The sequence below is a fragment of the Chanos chanos genome, chromosome 9 (genome assembly GCF_902362185.1).
Source record: "Chanos chanos chromosome 9, fChaCha1.1, whole genome shotgun sequence".
Taxonomy (NCBI): Eukaryota; Metazoa; Chordata; class Actinopteri; order Gonorynchiformes; family Chanidae; genus Chanos; species Chanos chanos.
The window spans coordinates 19497997-19520608 of record NC_044503.1 but is presented as its reverse complement, the minus strand read 5'-3'; the positions used below and the strand labels follow the sequence as shown (position 1 = coordinate 19520608).

General features: G+C 41.8%; 1 protein-coding gene across 2 annotated transcripts; it reads left to right on the top strand.

Annotated features, from left to right (window-relative positions):
- The first annotated feature begins 339 nt into the window (after positions 1-339).
- ythdc1 (YTH N6-methyladenosine RNA binding protein C1) lies at positions 340-20863 on the top strand. Of its 2 annotated transcripts, XM_030783732.1 has the most exons (17): positions 340-524; positions 5606-5707; positions 7548-7846; positions 8380-8779; positions 10140-10229; positions 11029-11082; positions 12533-12627; positions 13726-13834; positions 14233-14350; positions 14441-14525; positions 15212-15381; positions 17573-17652; positions 18167-18203; positions 18311-18350; positions 18480-18545; positions 19595-19753; positions 19895-20863. In XM_030783732.1, the coding sequence occupies exons 1-17, from the start codon at positions 497-499 to the stop codon at positions 20114-20116; spliced, it is 2154 nt and encodes a 717-aa protein (XP_030639592.1). In that variant the 5' UTR covers positions 340-496; the 3' UTR covers positions 20117-20863. The 2 variants fall into 2 exon arrangements, with proteins under 2 accessions (XP_030639592.1, XP_030639593.1); XM_030783733.1 differs by lacking the exon at positions 10140-10229.
- The last annotated feature ends 1749 nt before the right edge of the window (positions 20864-22612 follow it).

Genomic DNA, 22612 nt, shown 5'->3' with positions numbered 1-22612 from the left:
ATAATAATAATAACTGTGTGAGAGCTGTTAAATGAGCAAATACAAAAGGATAAACAGATATATAGAAAGTGAGGATAACTGTCCATAAAATTATTAAATGAAACAACAGGAAGCTATTAAATAAATAACGAAAATATAGCACATCCAGAAAATACATTCGGGTAAAAAAATTAAAACAATTAAAACATTATACTACATGAAGCATTTCTCTTTTGGGCAGAAAATGGTAACAGGTTTCGAGGCCTGGAAAACTGCGGCTCTGCAGACAGATACTACAGGAGGAATGAAAAGCGCTCAGTGACGCATCGGCTGTGGAGGGATTGTGGGTAACTGCAGGAGATTTCCGCCATCTCAGGCGACGGCAAAATTATTGATAAAAACATTATATTGTGAGATCTGCAGATACTGTATAGACCGAGAAGTACTATCAAATACTGGAGAAGAAGACAAAACGAGTCCTCTTAAAGTCTTCGCCAGGACTAGAAAGCAGCCAAATATGGCGGTCGACAGGCGAGACGATAAAGGTAACTGAACACATAGTTTAGCTAAACAAACTGGATTAGCAAGAACGACGCATATTACATAGTTTAGCATAGCATAGTATAGCAGGTCGCTGGCCAACCTATGGGTAAACTAACGTTAATTAACCCAGATTAGGTTGGATAAGATTGTGTATGGAAGCTTAGTTAGGCACGAGAGCAGCCTAAATGAAACACAGTGCGGTACTAATAGAGTTATATTATGTAGCGACAGAGGATGTGTCGCTAACATAGCCATTTCTTGTTAACGTGGCCTAGGGTTAGCATTGTTGGGCAAAATTGTACAGGCTAAACCATAGAGCTTCTGGGGGCCGGAATAAATCAGTTACCATGCTTAGTCTTGTGTACTATCTAAAGTATATATGTTCCTGTTTATCTTTGAGGCTTTCAGAGTGATCTGGTGGCGTATTCAGGTACCGAAAGGCCTCAGTATGTAGGTAGACCACGGTAGTAGGTTGACCATACGAAGAGATTTTAATGAATCTCAAATCTTAGGATTTCATGCAAATAGAGTGTTTTCTGTGGTCTGAGTTCAGATGTAAAAGAGTGATTCACAAGTGTTCTCGAAGGTTAGACTTAGTGTTCTTGCCTTATATGTTTAACTTGAACACGCCACTGAGTGCAGGGATGCTAACGTAAGCATCCTTGTCTTTGTAAACAATGGGAATATCCTAAATGATCTCGGATTTTGGCCTCAGATCTGGGGCTCGTGTTGTCTGTTTCTAAGTGGACTGTTGTCGGCACGTGTCATTCCCTGTGCATATGCATATTCTCGTTACATTTAATACGTGTTTAGTATGTATAATTTTAGAAACGTTGCCTCAGATAGAGATCAAACGACATATATATCGTCTGGAATATTTCTCGTGATTTTTTCGATTGATTACCCACGAGAACATTACAAACACACAGACATACCGAGTTAATGGACACTTAATTAAAAAAAAATAAATTCACAAAATTAAAATCACAAAAGAAAAAAGGGCCGAAGATGTCTACTCTGAAATCTGTGCTGTGAGCATGTAAGGCACGGGATTTTGAATGCTGAGAGCGCGAACACGTTTTCAGGAGTTGCGGCAATATTGATCACATTAAGTAAAAATGAATCACAATCTTCCCTAAACAACTGTCCAGAATTTAGATATCTCCACCTCATTCATTTATCCTTCAGATGGAGGCTTATCTCAGCGACGTCATTCGACTGGAGATGCGCTTTTATTGTCATTTTTATGAAACTGTTTCACATTCTGAAAAAGTTTGTATATAAATGCGTCACCTGTACATGGAGGGCATAAAAAGACGTAGTTCTCTAGAGTGAGCCTGACACACAGCAGAAACAGTAGACGCTGTGGATTTCTGCCTTTGACCATCTTTATGTAAATACTTTTGTCAGCTCCGTGTGACAAAAAACACTGCTCACAGTGTTTACATAATTTGTTGTTTTCTGAAGCAATCCTGATGACTAACTGTGGCTTGATTTATGCTGTCTGCTGCTGGATTATGTGCTTAGCATTGAAAAATGACATGTCCCAGAGCTCTTTCTTCCTACAAATAACTAACAGGATAACTGTACATGTGCCTTATAAACATTTGGCTGCTACGTTTGACTGGATCCTTTCTGGTGGAATCTGCTTGTGATGAAAGAAGCCAGGTATCTTAGCAGTTTTGGTAAACTGACAGGCAATGTTGGTTTCAGCAGAAACTCTCAAAATTCACCGTAGGAATTTTTGGTCAAGCAGAAAATCAAGATTTTAATGTTCATATCTCCAAATGATTATATACATGCCTGGAGCTGCCATACAGAAATATTGCTAATAACCACGTAGTTACCATTTAATAGGTCTCCTATAACTGATAAAAATCCCTCTTATAACCTCCATGTTCATGGCTTATGTCCCTCTTTACTCTTTTAAATGGTCAGCTGTTCAATAACATCTATGTTTTCAGCAAGTAAGGATGTATAGGCCTATAGGAAGTGAGAAACACACATCCATAAGTGTGATATTGTCTGTGGTACATTAAGGCCCTTTTTACACCTTTCATTAAGATCTGATTTTGGTGGTCCGATCACAAGTGGACAGCTCTAAGTATGCCTGTTTACACCTGGCTTTAGAATCCGTGTCTCGAATGACCACTTGAGATCGGATCTCACTTCCCCGCGCTATATGCAAATAAACACGTAAATCATTTCCAACACGTTACCCCTATCACTGAATTCCACTTTAGCTTTTTTAATTAGATATAGTGCTTATAACATGTGAGATGTCAGACAAATATGGTGATCATTGATCGCTGTTTTGGGACATGAAGGCACGTTAAGCTGTTTCCTTATAATGGGCGTCAGTGGAGAGGAAAGCGCTTAATGTGAGATAACGACCATACTCCTAGGATTTCGATTGTGATTTTTTGACAGGAGGAGGCGTTTCTAACAAGAGATGTCTGAGAGAAATTTGGTGACCATTTATCGCAGTTTTGGAACATTAAGCCACATTAAGCTTTTTCGCATTAAATGTGGTTTTTAATTGGTGGAAGGCATCAATGCACTTCACGTGCCTAGTCTGTTGGAGATTAAAAGAAGAAGAAGAAGAAATCAAAACTATATCCATCTTGCCTGTTGTTGTTGTTGTTGTCTGTTTTCGCACTTTAATATGATGCCGTTAGCGAGCAAATGTGTACATACGCGAATAAGTTTGTGCTTCTGCGTAAGCAGAGGACGTCAGTTGAGTAGCTGGTCGTTCAATGTGGTCGAGTTTGCATTCGCGTTTGCATTCGCGTTTGCACTGCTATGAGAATGTGGTCATATGCGGTCCAGACCACCTCCGAATGTGGTCTGAGTGATTGGATCTCGATGCAACCTCAATGCGCATTGGATGCGTTTACACCTGTACTTTTGAGCTGTCCACTTGTGATTGGATCACCAAAATCGGATCTTAATGCAAGGTGTAAACAGGGCCTAAGTCATATCCATTGGTTGATGTGATCAAGAAATTGATTGTCTTCAACCGTTCATGGGAGAATCGTTTGTCAGAACTTTTCTGCTAAATATAAATCGTTATATGTCATCCATCAGTATTGCTCATGCTTACTGAACTTGCTTCCTCTGGTAATATTGTAATATTCCTTACACCATCCACATTCATACACACTGGAGCCCGACCGATAAATCGGAGTGCCAATATGAGCTAATTGCAAATAGATCGGTATGGATGTCTATAACGGCCGATAAATGACAATTAAAAAAGAGATGGAAGATGGATCCTTCAGCCATGTTATGACATTCATGTCAGCCGTGCCTGGTTTCGCTGCAGTAACGTGAAAGCCGGTACAGTCAGTCAAACATCGAAATTACGGTTAATGTCATGATAGTTGAGTGGTGTAGACTAAGCTGTTGACAAACTTTATTGTAGGTATATTTATGAAACAGCATGGTAGTTCTAGCGAGTAAACAAACAACGGTCCTGTCATTTCTCCCTTGTCTCTTCTAAAAAATTTTCTCTGGCAACGTCGCTTACAGCAACTTATGACGCTGTCCATTGGTAAATTAGGTTACCGACAAAGTAAGCTAATGCCGTGTTTATCATATTTAACATTAATGAGCGATTAAACTGTAGCGTTTAACTTATTCTGCCTAAATGAAGCAATGGTAAATACATCTGCGACTCGCATGTCTGTAGTTACAGTTGGTGAATTGGAAATTATTAAACCAGAGGGGACACTTAAATAAATGTGAGCTGAACGAGTATCTGACATGGCTTGGTAGCCAAACAAAGTTATCTAGTTTCTCTTTTAAATGTGTAGTGTGAAATCCCAAATTTGCAAGTCTTTGATATGACATGGCTACAGTCATGTAGTATTAGATGCATTCAACAGCAGTTTTTACTCTAGGTCACCGTATCAGTTTGCTGCATTATTTATCAAAACTTTAATATATTTTGTTGTACCTTTATTCAAAGCGCTCGGCATACTTATGACAATAAAACAAGTTTATTTTTAAACTGCATTATGTCATGTTATCTTGTTGAGGACTCTTACATAACTACACATAACAAATGTCAGGGAAAATCTTTGTTTTTGTTATGTGTTTTTGAAAAGAAAAGGGAAAAAAAAGAATTTTGGCCGATATATCATTATCGGATTTCTAAATCATCAAATATCGAAATCGGTATCAGTCTGAAAAATCCTATATCGGTTGGACTCTAGGCTAATACACACCCAACCTTTCCTCTGTCCATCCACATTCATACACAAACAACCTTTCCTCTGTCCATCCACATTCATACACAAACAACCTTTCCTCTGTACCCAGCCTTTCAGCATCTGCACAGAGAAAGGCCCGATGTTCAGCCAGCACCACAACTCACATCCTCTGACCTGTGGTCTGCATATGCAACAAGTAACATGAAGCTAATTAAACATGAAAATTGTATTCGAATTATACATTGTGGTAACTAGATGGGGTATGATGACATTCAGGGGCAGTGCCTGGTAACTGAGAGCAATATTCTCGACAATGAAAAGGTATGAGCTTGTTCAAGGTTTTAAAAGTATCACTCAAGTCTGAGAGGACACAAACATTAGCTGCACTGCTTTGGTTGTTTATGACCTCAACTAAAGTGGTTTAATCTGAACACAGGACAAACAGGCCTTCTAATTGTAATTGTGTATTTTTTGTTATCAGAATAAGTTGACAAACAGGTATTTTGTGCAGTGTAACTCATGTCTGCATGTTTTGAATAATGTTACAGATGTAACTCATCTGTGTGTTATCTGTGTGTTTTAAATGATGATGTTACAAATGTAACTCATGTCTGTGTATTTTAAATGATAATGTGACAGATGTAACTCATGTCTGCGTGTTTTACATGATGATGCTACTGGTGTAATTCATGTCTGTGTGTTTTAAATGATGTTAGAGATGTTACTCATGTCTGTTTTAAATCATGATGTTACAGATGTAACTCGTGTCTGCTAGTTTTAAATAATGTTACTGATGTAACTTATGTCTGTGTTTTAAATGATGTGACAGATGTAACTGATGTTTTTAAAAAATTTAAATGATGTTACAGACAGTGAACTGAATGTGCTGGAGGACATTCTCACTGATGCTCCTGATCAGGACGATGAGCTGTACAACCCAGAGAGTGAACATGACATCAGCGAGAAAAAAGGTATGTCGGTGTCATTCACTGGAAACAGTTCACTCCCCAGTCAGTTGTGTCCAGCACAGGGAGAGCTGTCATGTGCTGGCAGTACGACTGCACTAGGTCCAGACCTGTTCCCTGTGCCTGTCACAGGCCGTTATTGGATCAGGGTCACACTGCTTGGGCAGCTGTGTCAAGACATAAAGAGGTCATGTTATGGTTATGAAGTTGATGTTATTGTTATGAACAGTCCACACTGTGGCCGTGCTTTTCCTACCGGACACTTCTCTTTCTTATCCGTTGGTCCTCAGCCCAATATGTCTCCATTTGTCCAGTTGTTAATTTTCAACATTTACCTGGGCAGAAACCCAAAGCCTGGACTTTGTATGTCCACTGTTACAGGTCCAGGACTTTGTATGTCCACTGTTACAGGTCCAGGACTCAGACATCACACTAAACGAGCCTGACACTTCATCCTGACATTAGCCCCCTTACATGGAATTTTAGAGCATAACAATTCAAATTCAGACCTGTCTAACTGTGTGTGTATGTATGTGCATGCGTGTGTGAGTTGACTTACACTTGCATGTTCAGAGTAAGCTTTACCTATGATGGATATAATTATAGTGCATGGATTTCAGTGTTATATCCCATAAACACAGTAAATGGAGGCTCCTCAGTGCTGTTGAGTTGTGTTGTCTGCTGCATCACTGCTGTTCACTCGTCCAGACCTTATGTAACGTCAGCTGGGACTGGAGAACACTGGCACTCTCTTCACACAGATTCTCCAAATGTTATTGGGAGACTGTCTACTAATACATCCCTGACAGGCTGGTGAGAGAGCCAGTCTCCTACACTGGCCAGGCACTAAGGAGAGAGAGAGAGAAAAAAGAAACATTTTGACCATAATCACACATAATCATAATCACTTATCTGTCAGCTGTCCCCTATGCTCTGATGAGCCGTGAAAATCTCAGACACTGGGTTTCAATGTTAAACTCCTGGTGGTGGGGCAGGTGTAAGCCTGGTGGCTTTTCAGGATCTCTTACAGTGTGATCAGATGCCCCACGTGGTTTATTGCATTTTATTCACCCACACCCGTGAATATCAAATCATGACTTCTTCTCTGTGTGACAACAGAACTCTAGCCTTACTGTTGGTGACTGTGGTTGTAAACAAAGTCCAGCTGATAGTTCTGCCTTCTCTATAGTTTTGACAGTTCTGCCTTCTCTATAGTTTTGACAGTTCTGCCTTCTCTATAGTTTTGACAGTTCTGCCTTCTCTATAGTTTTGACAGTTCTGCCTTCTCTATAGTTTTGACAGTTCTGCCTTCTCTATAGTTTTGACAGTTCTGCCTTCTCTATAGTTTTGACAGTTCTGCCTTCTCTATAGTTTTGACAGTTCTGCCTTCTCTATAGTTTTGACAGTTCTGCCTTCTCTATAGTTTTGACAGTTCTGCCTTCTCTATAGTTTTGACAGTTCTGCCTTCTCTATAGTTTTGACAGTTCTGCCTTCTCTATAGTTTTGACAGTTCTGCCTTCTCTATAGTTTTGACAGTTCTGCCTTCTCTATAGTTTTGACAGTTCTGCCTTCTCTATAGTTTTGACAGTTCTGCCTTCTCTATAGTTTTGATAGTTCTGCCTTCTCTATAGTTTTGACAGTTCTGCCTTCTCTATAGTTTTGACAGTTCTGCCTTCTCTATAGTTTTGACAGTTCTGCCTTCTCTATAGTTTTGACAGTTCTGCCTTCTCTATAGTTTTGACAGTTCTGCCTTCTCTATAGTTTTGATAGTTCTGCCTTCTCTATAGTTTTGATAGTTCTGCCCTCCCTATAGTTCTGATAGTTCTGCCTACTTTTGATGTCACAGGATCCAAAAGAAAGACGGAGCGAGGGGACACCCAGGAGTCCAAACGGATGAAGTCTTCAGGCCACTCAGCCAGGCAGCCAGTTAAAAGAAACGTCCATTCAGTTGGTTCCAATGGGAAAAAGCTGTCCACCACCAGGGGGCGCCACCCATCTGAGGACTTCTACGAGGAGAGAAAGAACCACTCTCTGAGGGGTGGGGCCTCGCGCAGTGACTCCTCCAAAGGGCACAGTGATAAGGGCCTCACTCATAGTCGAGAGCCACAGAGGAGAATTAAACCACTGATGCCTGAACTGTCCCAGGTGGGTGTTAAACCGCCTTGTCTCGTGTCTAGCAGTCGCAGTATTGTGGTCTCACATATATTCAGTCTTACGTGGTTTCAGATTAAAAAAAAGATGCGAATACAGTTGGCTGTGTTCAGAAGGGTTGGAAGCAAGCAGAGGATGGTCTTTCTGGGGCTGTAACAGTGTATCCCACTGCTTTGGCGGGATGCTAGATTAGATGAGGATCTTAGTAGCATAGTGGGAACCTCCATGTTTGTTAGGGTTTTCCTGAAAAGTCCTCTGCAGTCTGTTGAGATGTCATTCATCGGTGAACTGACATATAGTACAGCCCTTTCTGCCCAGCTTGGGGGCTGTACAAGCAGTAGGTTATAAAGGGAATTAAGAGAAAACGGGGATGAAAAGCAGTTTCTCTGAGTGTTTGTCTTGTGTACATGTAGAAACAGTGTGTCTGAGGGTTTGTCTTGTGTACATGTAGAAACAGTGTGTCTGAGGGTTTGTCTTGTGTACATGTAGAAACAGTGTGTCTGAGGGTTTGTCTTGTGTACATGTAGAAGCTGCGGCAGTCCAGAGAGGACAGCATCGGGAGAGGGAGTCACTCCTCCAAAGAAGAGGCAGCCCATTCAGAGGAGTATGTGTCTGACCAGGAGACAGGCAGCTCTGCGGCCTCCTCGGAAGGAAACCGATCTGAACTGGAGGAGGAGGAGGTTATGGAGGAAGAGGAGGAGGAGGAGGAGGAGGAGGGGGAGAAGGTTCCTGAAGAAGATGAGGATATTGAGGAGGAGGAGGAGGGAGAGGATGAGGAGGAATATGAGCTGGAGGAAGGTGACCAGCGTGAGGGGAATGAGCAGAATGACTATGACACGCGAAGCGAGGCCAGTGACTCGCGGTCAGAATCTGTGTCCTTCTCTGAGGGCGAGTCTGTTCACTCAGGCACGGGCTCAGAGGCCTCAGGTAAGTCTCTCTAACTCCATACAAGACCCATGCATCAGAACCGACCCACTACACAACCCCATACATGACCCACACATCAGAACCGACCCAGGACACAACCCTGTACACAACCCTGTACATGATCTTCGCAGCAGAACTGACTGTGTGAACACGTCACACAGTATAAGAACCGACCCTGTAAACAGCCTGTGGATCAGAACCAGCCCCATATGCAAACATACATCAGGGCCGTCCCCTCCCACATGCACTGCCCATTCATCAGAACATGCATGCACATGAATCAGAACCAACCCTTTGAACTGCCCATGAATCAGAACCAGCCCTGTGAACTGCCCATTTATCAGAACCAACCCTGTGAACTGCCCATTTATCAGAACCAACCCTGTAAACTGCCCATTTATCAGAACTGACCCTGTAAACTGCCCATGTATCAGAACTGACCCTGTAAACTGCCCATGTATCAGAACTGACCCTGTAAACTGCCTATGTATCAGAACCGACCCTGTAAACTGCCCATTTATCAGAACTGACCCTGTAAACTGCCTGTGTATCAGAACTGACCCTGTAAACTGCCCATGTATCAGAACTGACCCTGTAAACTGCCCATGTATCAAAACCGACCCTGTAAACTGCCTATGTATTAGAACCGACCCTGTACACTGCCCATTTATCAGAACTGACCCCGTAAACTGCCTGTGTATCAGAACTGACCCTGTAAACTGCCCACGTATCAGAACCGACCCTGTAAACTGCCTATGTATCAGAACCGACCCTGTAAACTGCCCATTTATCAGAACCGACCCTGTAAACTGCCCATGTAGGCTGTCCCACCACATCAGAAACAAAAAACTGGCTAATCGCACCCAGTTCACCGCTAATCTAGCACTGTTTCTGAACTCCAGACTGCACACAACACTAACCAGCAGCTTGGAGATTCATAGTTACATCAGATGTGTTAGTGCTGGGCTAAAACTAAAGAGTTATTTAGTCAGTTCTCTGGACTGGGGCTCAGAAACCCCTTTCTACCTGAACCAAACTAAAGGACTACTGTATTTTCCCATGGTAAGTTGGGAACTAAAGAAGAATTTGTAATGAAGTACAGTAATATGTAGTGTACTTTAAAAGTTCTCTTAACAGATTAGGATGTAACATTTTTGTATGACATGTTGACAGTAATTGTGTATGAACCCAGCAATCCTGAGTGTAGGAAGTAACTAGTGTGGTTGTGTTCATCTGGATCCTGATTGGAGGACAGAGAAGTTGAGTGTACAGCTCAAAACTAAAATGCTATCAATCAGTGGGGTTGACCCGTAGATGGCCACTCTAACAGCAGGGACTTGTTCTCCTATTTACTGTTCAGATGAGGGAAGGACAGAGAAGAAAGGAGCTAGAAGGATATCTCCAATCGTTTTTGATAGAAGTGGAAGCTCAGCTTCAGAATCATACACAGGTATTAAATATCACAGTCCAACTCTTAACTTACATTAATATTAATGTGCATTTCTATTCTTCCTAGACCAGGATTTAGTTAACACGTGGTCACTTCGCAGATTATTAATCTGCACATTAACTGGGCTTTTTTCCTTTGAGGAATGAAGTAGCTTAAAGGAGTTAATTTAAATTTAATGTATTTACCATCCTTCTGACCTGTGACCTTATACAGACCACAGTTAACATGTGACGGCCTGTGATTTCTCTCTGTGTAATCAGACCTTGGTCAACGTGTGACTGCCTCTGATTTCCTGATTTCTCTCTATATAATCAGACCTCAGTCAACGTGTGACTGCCTCTGATTTCTCTCTATATAATCAGACCTCAGTCAATGTGTGACTGCCTCTGATTTCTCTCTATATAATCAGACCTCAGTCAATGTGTGACTGCCTCTGATTTCTCTCTATATAATCAGACCTCAGTAAACGTATGACGGCCTGTGATTTCTCTCTATATGATCAGCCTTATAGTCCGAGACAGGATGTTTTTCTCAGGCATTTTATATCAGACTAAAAACAGTGTGGAATGTGGCAGAGTGTACAGTTATAATCACTGTTCAATTGAGTCTCTACAGTCCCAATCAGAAATTATATGGAATGTGGGGTCAGGCTTTGTCAAGATTTATTGTTTCTTATTTTTATCTTTTTATTTTTTGACTGGTTATTTTTCTGCCCTGTGCTTGGTTGACAGGAGTATTGAATGGCTGTGTGTGTGTGTGTCAGAGCAAAACCATGTTTTCATGTTTTTATGCCCTGCAGGATCTGAGAAGAAGCGAGAGAAGCTTCCCTCGTCTGTTCGTGCTGTGAGAAAAGGTAATGTGCTGAGTCTGTTCGTTCACGCTGTGAGAAAACGTAACGTGTTGATTGTTCGAGCTGTGAGAAAAGGTAATGTGTTGAGTCAGTTTTAGTGCTGTGAGAAAAGGTAACGTGATAAGTGTCTGTTTGCGCCGTGAGAAAATGTAATGTGTTGAGTCTGTTCGTGCTGTGAGAAAAGGTAATGTGTTAAGTGTCTGTTCGTGCTGTGAGAAAAGGTAACGTGTTGAGTCTGTTCGTGCCGTGAGAAAATGTAACGTGTTGAGTCTGTACGTGCTGTGAGAAAAGGTAATGTGTTGAGTCTGTTCGTGCTGTGAGAAAAGGTAATGTGTTGAGTCTGTTCATTTGCGCTGTGAGAAAATGTAACGTGTTGAGTCTGTTCGCACTGTGAGAAAAGGTAATGTGTTGAGTCTGTTCGTGCCGTGAGAAAAGGTAACGTGTTGAGTCTGTTCGTGCCGTGAGAAAAGGTAACGTGTTGAGTCTGTTCGTGCCGTGAGAAAAGGTAACGTGTTGAGTCTGTCGGTGCTGTGAGAAAAGGTAACGTGTTGAGTCTGTTCGCGCTGTGAGAAAAGGTAATGTGTTGAGTCTGTTCGTGGCATGAGAAAAGGTAATGTGTTGAGTCTGTTCGCGCTGTCACAAAAGGTAACGTGTTGAGTCTGTTCGTGGCGTGAGAAAAGATAATGTGTTGAGTCTGTTCGCGCTGTCAGAAAAGGTAACGTGTTGAGTCTGTTCGCACTGTCAGAAAAGGTAACGTGTTGAGTCTGTTCGTGCTGTGAGAAAATGTAACGTGTTGAGTCTGTTCGTGGCGTGAGAAAAGGTAACATGTTGAGTCTGTTCGTGCTGTGAGAAAAGGTAACGCGTTGAGTCTGTTCGTGCTGTGAGAAAAGGTAACGTGTTGAGTCTGTTCGTGGCGTGAGAAAAGGTAATGTGTTGAGTCTGTTCGTTAGTGCTGTGAGAAAAGGTAACGTGTTGAGTCTGTTTTTGGCGTGAGAAAAGGTAATGTGTTGAGTCTGTTCGTTAGTGCTGTGAGAAAAGGTAACGTGTTGAGTCTGTTCGTGCCGTGAGAAAAGGTAACGTGTTGAGTCTGTTCGTGCTGTGAGAAAAGGTAACGTGTTGAGTCTGTTTGTGGCGTGAGAAAAGGTAATGTGTTGAGTCTGTTCGTTAGTGCTGTGAGAAAAGGTAACGTGTTGAGTCTGTTTGTGGCGTGAGAAAAGGTAATGTGTTGAGTCTGTTCGTGGCGTGAGAAAAGGTAACGTGTTAAGTGTCTGTTTGTCACACGGTCTTCAAACGGTTCACAGTTGGGAAATGTGATGTGCAGTAAGATGGGGTTTCAGCTGTAAGCTTTGTGAGAAATGAAATGGTATGAGGCGTGTGTTTGCTTCCATATGTACTGTACATGATCAGGTTTTCCACAGTAATATCCATCTCTGTTTTTCTCCCTCCCACTCAGACCAGACCAGTAAGCTGAAGTACATCCTGCGAGATGCCCGCTTCTTCCTGATCAAAAGCAACAACCATGAGAATGTTTCTCTGGCCAAAGCAAAGGTGTGTGTGTGTGTTTGTTTTACATTTGAAAATGACTTTTGTCACTCTTAATACAACCACAAAGGGGTGTGTGACACGTGTGTGTTTTATTTTGTGAAAATTACTTTTGTCACTCTTAATACAGACGCTGTATTTGTTTATTCGTTTATGTGTAAATATATATCTACACATATGAATGAAGTGGGGTTTTTCAGTGGTGCTGTGCATCTGTACTACCAGTACGGATACACACACACACACACACACACACATATATTCACACACACACTGGGGGTGTAAGTAAACATCGGTAATATCAAGTATTGCAATGTTATGTTCTATGATACTGTATCGATTCTCAAAAACACTATCGGTTTTTAATAAATAGTTTACATGCAAAGATTCATGGCAGACAGGGGTTCATTTTGTGTTGTGTTTAAACCCCCGACTGCTAGATAGTAGTGTTGTAATCTGTCTTCAGCCATTTGGCTCTTCCACTCCAACATAACAATGTGAACTTAGACAAGAAGCAGTGTAAAGGTGCACTGCTAAAGTTAGCATTAGCAAACGTAATGCTAGCATTAGCGGTAGGATTAGGTTTGCTAATGCTAACGTTACCACCGATGGCTGAATCTGAAAGAGTCAGACCCGGCTCCCGGGGAGTACAGAGCTGAAGTGTGGCCTCATTTTGGCTTCCACAATAACGAAGGCAGTAAGGAAAGCCATGCGGTTTACAAAATCTGCCATGCCAAAATCAAATACTCAGGGAACACAACGGATCTGTGAGCACAGTTAGCAAGACACCATTCTGTTAACAGGCAGCAAAAGAGCAGACGGGCAGATGGCTAACATTAAATGAGTGGATCTAAAATTAAATTTAAAAAAGCGCAATATATCACCTTGCTCCCAGTATCACAATATATTGAATCATAACCCATGTATCGAGATATGTATCGTATCACCAGATTCTTGCTGATACACAGCACTAATATATACATGTGCACACACACACTCTCATATATACACACGCACATACACTTGTGCGCGTACACACACACACATACATATACAGACACACACACATATATTTGTCTTGACCTTTTTCATTTGGCCCATCAGGGTGTGTGGTCCACTCTGCCGGTGAATGAGAAAAAGCTGAACGCTGCGTTCCGCTCTGCCCGGAGTGTCATCCTCATTTTCTCTGTGAGAGAAAGTGGAAAGTTTCAAGGTAAAGACCACAGATGTAGTGATGAAACAGAATGGTAGAATGGAATTTACATTTGAACTATTAACAAAACTATTAAGTAATTCTAGATTATAAATTCAGAGTACTGGTGTAGAGCAGCAGTTCAGGTCACTTTAAATGAATTTCTATGGAAGCTTTGAGCATCATTTGGGTAAAGCTTTGAATATTTGACAAACATATGAAATTCTAGAAAGAGCCTTGTGTGCTGTGTTAGGCTCCCATTCCATGGTCTAGATGTGTAAATACTCCGTTGATACAGACTCTAAAGTCTCTACAGTCTCTAAATAAGGTTCTTTTGACCTGAACCAGAATACACCTGCACATGCGCTGAGTGTATAAGACTGTTTGTAAACTGGAGGTCCGTTTTTCGGCCAATGCAGGTTTCGCTCGGCTTTCCTCTGAATCTCATCACGGCGGGTCGCCCATCCACTGGGTCCTGCCCGCGGGCATGAACGCCAAGATGCTGGGAGGTGTCTTCAAAATTGACTGGATCTGCAGGTACTGCGCTGAGCCAGGAACAGAACCGCCCTTCTCATGTGTTCAAATTAGAGATTATCCGGAAACTGACCACTCTTGTGTCATTTACAGACGTGAATTACCTTTCACGAAAACAGCACACCTGTCCAATCCATGGAATGAACACAAACCTGTGAAAATCGGCCGTGACGGACAGGTATGTTTGTGCCTCTCTGACCGTGATTCTACACAGTAATTACAATGATTTGAAACAAACATCACTTAAACGCAGAACATGGAGCTGCTCATCTGTTAGAGAGAGTGCCACACAGTAAAGAGATACTCACCTTCCCTTGTCCCCACCACTCTCCCTTTACTCACCCTCCCATGTCCTCACCACCCTCCGTTCAATACAGAGATATGCTGACGCAAAGTGATGAGCATCTGATTTTGTTTGGAAACAGCAGAAAATAAAATCAGAATGTGACATACTTCAGTTACCCATTTTTGAAGCATGCACACACAGTATTAATGATTCACATGAACAGAGCTGGCCACCAGTCTGCCGGCGAAAACTTTATTTTAGCCAGAGATATCTCCAGTCCTCGGCTGAAAGTGGAAAGCCTGGTTGGTATTGACTTTATATAGAAGTGTGGAATGGTATTATTTAATGGGTCGAAGAATACTTCTTACTATATATATATTTTCATAAGATGTAACTTCAAGATTCTGTCATAGTATCAGACTCTTGATAATGATCATGAGTCAACAGAAGCAAGAAACCTGTTTTTGCCAGTGTGTGTGTAACACTAATGTGTGTGTGTGTGTGTGTGTGTGTGTGTGTGTGTGTGTCTCCTGCCCTGGCGTATGTGGTGCCTGTCCCTGACCGGCGGCGCTGCACAGGAGATTGAGCCTGACTGTGGGACCCAGCTCTGTCTGCTCTTCCCGCCGGACGAGAGCATCGACCTGTATCAGCTCATTCACAAAATGCGCCACAAGAGACGGATGCACTCAGAGCCTCGTTCGCGAGGTCGCCCCCCCCACAGAGAGGCGCCGGCACGTGACATGGGAAGGTTAGAAATATTCTATGGACTGCTATGTGTCGCCGTCACATGACAGAAAGGCGAGCGTCCTCTCCAGCACAGAGAAGAGGCCCAATACGAGCCCCTCAAAAACAAACAAGTGTCACGGACTGACCGCCACTGAGGACTGCTGCCCACAGCACAGCACCAACACTACCCTGCTTCTGCTAAGCCTTAAAACACGCGGTGTTGGTGTGTCACTGTTCAACACAAACAGAAAGTCCTTAAGATTGATTTCTTCAAAAAATTACATCTCTCAAATTTAGTCATGGATTAAAAAAAAAAAAAAGGTTCAATATCTGTTTAACAACTTAAGTTTGATAATGGCTCAGTTACGTCTGTCTGTAGCTTTAGCAGAAAGGTTTCTGTCAGGATGAGTGTGTGTTTAAATGTGTTCCAAAGCCTTTCTTTTCAGGAGTGTCCGTTGGAGTAATCCTATTCATAAAAGGGGACTGGTTAAAGGAGCCATTGTAATTAAACAGAAGATGGCACGTCCGTTTGAGGGGCAGAAAGCTTGATATTTTAGAAAATGCTTTCAAGAGGAGCATTTTTTTCACGGGACTCTTTCACTGATTCTCCTTTTCCTGTCAGAAAATCAGAGCATTCTGTTGCGTATCCGGTCATTTGTACGTCCCGATGTCTGTTCAGCCGTTAGAGCGAGGGAGACAGAGCGAGGGAGAGATGAGCAAAACGTTCTTTCCCCCCCCCATTGAAGCTGCTGAAGAGGGAGTAGCACAGTCGGGGAGAGGGGACTGGATGGTTGCAGTGTCATGTCCTCACACAGTGTGGCTGTACTTTAATGGACTGGCGTTTGTACCAGGGACTGACCCTGTGAAGGCACTGCTCTGGGTGAACTCATTCCCTTTACTACCACAGGGCAAAGAGGACCTACCCAAATAACCTTACCCCCCAGGCACACAGTTACGTAGTGAAAAAAAAGCCCAACAAAAATGGACTGCAAAAAAGAAAAGAAAAGCCCAAATACTTGGTAAGGTGTTGTCACTGTGCTTCTCCAGAGCGATGTGTGAGGAAATGTGTTGGTTTGTAATCATTGCCCCCCCCCCCCCCCCCCCCCCCTCCCCGACTGAAGGACTGAGTGCTGGTGAGAGATATGCCCTGCCCTTTCCCAGACCTGGTAATGCCCCCATGTCTGCCCCGTACGGTTTCATCTGGCGGTAGGTAGGCGGTTGTGTTGATCCTCCTCTAAAAGGACTGTAATCACTCCTGCCTCCCTCTGAGGCTTTGATGAACTTTACCAAGCCGGGCCAAAGGGGAGAGGGGGGTGCACCTTTTGGTTGTCACAGTGGCCGGAACTCCTCTTGTCCTTTTGTGTGATTTGCAATGTGGACTGCAACACCCCTATCGTCCCAGCTGCCCTGCCTCGCAGGGTGCCTCCTGTAAATGTGTTTGTGGCTGTAGAACGCTAAAGCGTATGATGGACTGTTTTATGAACTTTTGCTATCAATAAGTATTTTCCAACGTTAACAGTCACAATACTACAAGAAAGCGGTATGTTAAAATTTTAACCAGCTTTTTTAATAACATTGTAGAGCATCATTTTTGTTTGTTATTCTTTAGGCTGACACGTGATTGGTTTATTTCTCTGTAGGTTTGACTGCTGATTGGTTTATGCCTCTGTAGTTCTGAACAGCTGATTGGTGTTAAATTTGAGTATGGTGGTGAAATGAACATTATTTGAGTAATAGGGACAGATGATTGACACCCTTCACTCTTCACCAGGTTTTTACCACAATTATCAACCTAATGGAAATCCTGCAGAGGTCTTTAGCTTAGAATTCATCACATCCTGTTTTCCTATTGGTAATTTTCACATCTACACATGAAAGTTGTGTAATAAGTTCAGCAAGAAGGCATGTAATGGTTAATAAACCACCATGAAAATCCATTTAAATAAGGCCAGAGACCAAAGCTCATAGCAAGAGGAATGAAATCAATAAGAACAATCACAATTAAACTACTCTTTAGTGAGAAAGTTATAGAACATTTTGTCTTACTGTGATTTGATTTGACTTAGCTCTCAAACATCACTTTTGTAACCCTTTCATGTTCTGTTAGTTGGGTCAGGGCCTGTAGAACTATCTGTGTGAGGTAAGAGAGAGTTGATCTGATGATGTCACTTCCTGAGTAGCACTTTTTACATCTGTTCACCTGATTCACGTAGGCGTCGGCCCGAGGACTATGACACGCACAACAGAAAACGTCCCAGGATTGACTGTCCTCCAGAATTTCCACAGAGACCAGGTCAATATCTCAACCATACCTATTTTTATTTTCACCCCTCTGCTCAAAGATGTAGGTTTTTGTTTTTTTAGAAATGAAAAGCATAAACAGGAGATCATGATGTAAGTGTTCTGCTATATTATACTTTTCACATTTTGAAGAAAGCTGAAAGAAAATGGTCAAATGCGGTGTTGGTTCTAAACGTACATTTGCTCCCAGGAATTTGTGTTTGGGTTTAAGGTTACACGGATGGTAATGGTAATACCTGTTTTTGAAATTTTACTGCACTTTTAGGCATGTCTTTTTTTCCATGTATATTATAGGCCTGTTCTTTGTGGTGTCCCAAAGAAACTTCACATTGTGAATATTATCATTTTTATTAACTCAAGGGTCTCTGTATTGTGTTGCATGCAAAACCAAAAACAGTCCCATTTAAAGACGCTGCAGTGTTTTTGTCACCAGCATATATTGAGGTGTCACTTTTCAGCATAAGCTTGTTGTGGGTGCAAACACCTTCTCCTTCATATTTGTACAGGTTTCATACAAGACCCTCGCAACCCCCCAGTGGATAGGTATGCCCCTCCCCATCCTGCCCCTAATCACAATATCACAGATCTGCTCTTTTTATTTTCAATCTTTATTGGACCAGAGTTTTAATCCACATTAAATCTCCACACAGACGGTTCTCTGGAGTTCGACGAGATGTATTTCTTAATGGGGTGAGTGTTTTTCTCTCTCTCGCTGTTCTGTGTTCAAAGCCATGATTTGTATCAGTCATGGCTGAATGAGTCAGTGTCGTGTGAATTCAGTCTGCTGGTCTAATTACTGCCTGTCTCTGTCCTCTGCAGTCTTACAACGACTACATGAGAGAATTCCACCACAGCATCGGACCTCCCCCACCCTGGCAGGGAATGGTAAATGCTCTTTTTGTCACCCACCAGACAAATGTGACATTTTCTCTATAGTGTAACTGTGCCTTTTCTAGGGCTGCCTCTGACCAAAGATTTCCCTAGCTCATTCAAACCTTAAGTCAACTAGTTGTTGCATGTTTGATATTCATTTAATTATTTAAATATGTATTTTGGGGGGTATCAGGAAATGGTTTGAGTTCCAGGGCTGAGAAAGAATGTTATAAGTAACATTGTTAATACTGTGCTGCATTACAGAGAAATACAAAACCATAATAATGAGCCTTTAAAGTATAAATTTAAAGCTGCCTGTTAACGACAATGCTAACGGCAAAATCTTTGCATGCAGAGTTTGCATGTCACCTTCTTGGGGTTGTCCTTTACACGCTCGAAGTGATCACACACTGGATGATTTCCTACAACAGAGTGTTAGGGCCACATTGAGTGAAAAAAAATTCAGAGATTTCAAGAATAAAGTCGTAGTATTAATATTTTGAGAATAAAGTCATGATTGAGAAAAAAAGTCATAATATTACAAGAAAAAGGCGTAATTTAATAAGAAAAAAGTCCTAACATTTCAAGAAAAAAGTCATAATATTACAAGAATAAAGTTGTAATTTTACAAGACAAAATCTTATATTACCATACTAATAGTAAAATTTCAAGGAAAGAAAAACACAATTTTTAGGAAAATATATTACCAGCAACCAACAAAACGGGCAGGAGGATGTTATATTATGACCTTATTCTCAAAACCTCAGAATTTTTTTCCCTCAGTGTGGCCCTAATACTCCACCTGTTACTGTCACTGTGACTGTTTCGTGTGTAGTGTTACTGTTACTGTTTTCTATAGTGTAACTGACTATTGTTCTCTAATGTAACTGTAACTGTTTTCTCGAGTGTTACTGTGACTGTTTTCTGTGTAGTGTTACTGTTACTGTTTTCTGTAATGTAACTGTGACCATTGTTCTCTAGTGTAGCTGTGACTGTTTTCTCTCATGAAGTTTGGGTTATGTGTACAGTAACTCTGAGCGGCAGTGTCCTGTCTTTCTTAGGCGCCATACCCAGGTATGGAGCAGCCCCCTCACCATCCATACTACACACACCACCCCCCTCCACCCCAGGCCCATGCACCCTACTCCGGACACCACCCCATCCCACACGACACCCGCTTCAGGGACAAGAGGGTTGTCCGCTCCTTCTCCTCCAGTCTGGTAAGGGTACTGTTCTCATGAGATGTATTCTTTTGGAGGTTTGAGAACTGACAGAAGGACTTTGCTTAAAAGCTGCTGATCAATTTAATTAGAGAGATGAAAAGACGAAACTGAACATTCTTCCTTGCCTCTCTGTTGCAGCATGACTACGACATGCGTGTGGACGACTTCTTGCGGCGCACGCAGGCCGTGGTGAGTGGCCGCAGGAGCCGCCCCCGAGAGCGCGACCGGCCAAGGGAACGCGACCGACCTCGCGACGCTCGACGGGACCGAGAAAGAGAGCGTGGCCGAGAGCGAGATAGAGACAGAGACCGCATGAGGGAGAGGGAGAGGGAGAAGGAGAGAGGCCGATACCGCAGATAGACTTCAGATTTGACTACCATGTTGTCTCCGTGTCTCTTTTTTTCCTCCGTTTTTCCAAACAAAAGCTTGTTTTTTCTTTTGGTTTTGTTTGTTTTTTAATTGAAGCTGAACTCTAGTTTCGTAAATGGAATTCCTTTGTAATGCATTGTTTTGTTGGGTTTCTTTTTAAATGTACATATTGTTTTATTGAACCTTAAAACAACCGTGTATGCATGCCCTGTGTTATGGAGTCATGACAACCAGAATCTTAAGAGAAGAAAAAAAAAAAAAAAGTCCTTTTTCCATTTTATACATGCATCCTGAGAACAAACCCTTATGGGGTTGTGTATGTGGTGTTTAGATCAGATGCCAGTCTTTGGGTATGTTTGATTTACTTCAGTTTCTGGACTGTCTGTTCCTTGCATTTGCTGTTGGTGACAGTTTTGCGTCAGGATGGGCATTAAACCCTGCACTTGCTACAGTATGTTTGTGCTGTATGTAACTGTACTTTGTTAAATTAAGTTGAAGTTATTCCACAGAGAGTACTCACTAGATCCTTTTTCATAGCTGTCTGTTGATAAAACATTCATAACTCATGTGTGTCGTTTTGTATGAAAGAAAAGCAATATCGTCATATCCTTGTTTCTCCTTCAACTGCCACGGCGCCAGTCAGTGTTTAATGACTCGATGTTTTGAGGATCTGTAAAATGATTTGCAATGTAAAGATGTTTGTGGTCAAGAAAAGTTGTATCTTTTATTGATACTTTTTTGTACAAAAAAATAAAAGGCATAAAAGATTGCATTCTGTGGATCTTCTCAAACACCACTGTATTTGATCTTGTTTTATGCACACGTTTGCAAGCCTCCGAATCCGTGAGGCTTGTGTGTTTCACAACGCGATGACGTGAAATAGCTTGAATAATTTGCATGTTGAATGGTTAAGGGATCGGGGCCTAGTTAAGACATTACAGAGAATCGGTCTTCATCTAAAACCCTGTAGGTTTATAGTTACAAAGCATATGGTGAGAGTCTAACAGTGAACATCACTGACTTAAATGGAAGTTGGAAAACGTCTTCCTGATGGTCCACACAATAGAACATGTTGCCATGTTACATAAGAGCATGCGCAAGTCTTCAAACTCAGACAGGTCCCTAATTAAATCACATCACTCATAATAGTGTAAGATTAAGAGTTACATCTGAACAGACATGGTTCAGAATAAGAGAACTGTTGAACCTGACGGTCTTATTTCCATAGTTACAAAGAAAGCTTCACACATCTGGAGCCATAGTACAGTTGGAGCCAAGAACAATTGATTAAGCAAAATACAACCGGTGTCGTATGAAATATGGAACGGCATGAAATCTGGAACGGGTACATCAGGTTAGCCATTTCGTACTTCCGCTTAGCCATTTTCACAGGAAATGCATCAAATTCTGTGTACAGTTAATAATGTAAACTATCACGTTTGGAGGCACCAAACTGAAACGGCTGTTAAAGATACAACATAAATTAAATAAGTAAAGTGTGAAAGAATGAAATTCCAGTTTTGTGGCGTATCTATTCCCTTTACAATACGCTTGGCTAACCGAGCCGCTAGTAGGGATAAACGATGCTCTGCCCATATACCTTGGCTCAGTCAACTGATTGCACACATGGGATGTACATTACATGTCTATACGAACAGCATTATTGTAAATGTGTTGTGTGGTGGTGTGTCTAGCAATTAAGTATCACATGTTGCTCCTATATTTTAATTAATTGATTTTCCCACTTGGATTTTGCAATGCAGTTATATTGTCGACAGAATTTGACGCGTTTCCTGTGAAAATGTCTAACCGGATGCACGAAATGGAATAATCAGATGTACCAGTTCCATATTTCATGCCGTTCCATATTTCATAGCCGGTAATGGGCAAATGGCAACCGCCACAGACAAAAGGGGCCTTTAGCATTAACACCAAGATTCTGATTTGCATTTAAGCAACACTGTAAACCTATTGTCTGTTGCCATTTGTTTCATGGTATAAAAGGCTGATCGTGGTAACCGTTCTCAAGCTTCGCTGGCAGACACGCTGCATGATTCCATCACCACCACATAAAGCTTTTCTCCAAGCGCGCTTTTAGTCCGGTTCGTTTACTTGTAAAATCACGAGAAAATCCAACAATAGCCTTCAAACTCAGATGGGTCCCTAATTAAATCACAGAACTCATTAATCCATACATTCATTTTTATGACACCGATCTTAGCCGTTAGGAAAACATACAGTGACACCTCAGAAGGGACGATACACAAACTAGAGTTGAGACCGATCCGATCCAGTACCGGTTTCGGGGTGATACTGATTCACTCATTGGACATTGGTCTGACGTTACTGATTCACGTACCGTTCCAGATTCCATAGCCTGATGTTTTTATGTATTATAAATATGTAATAGTGCAATTTTAAGCCGTTAGCCACAATGTTGTAGCACAAATTAGTTATTCAATTAATTAGTAATTAAACAGTTCTACA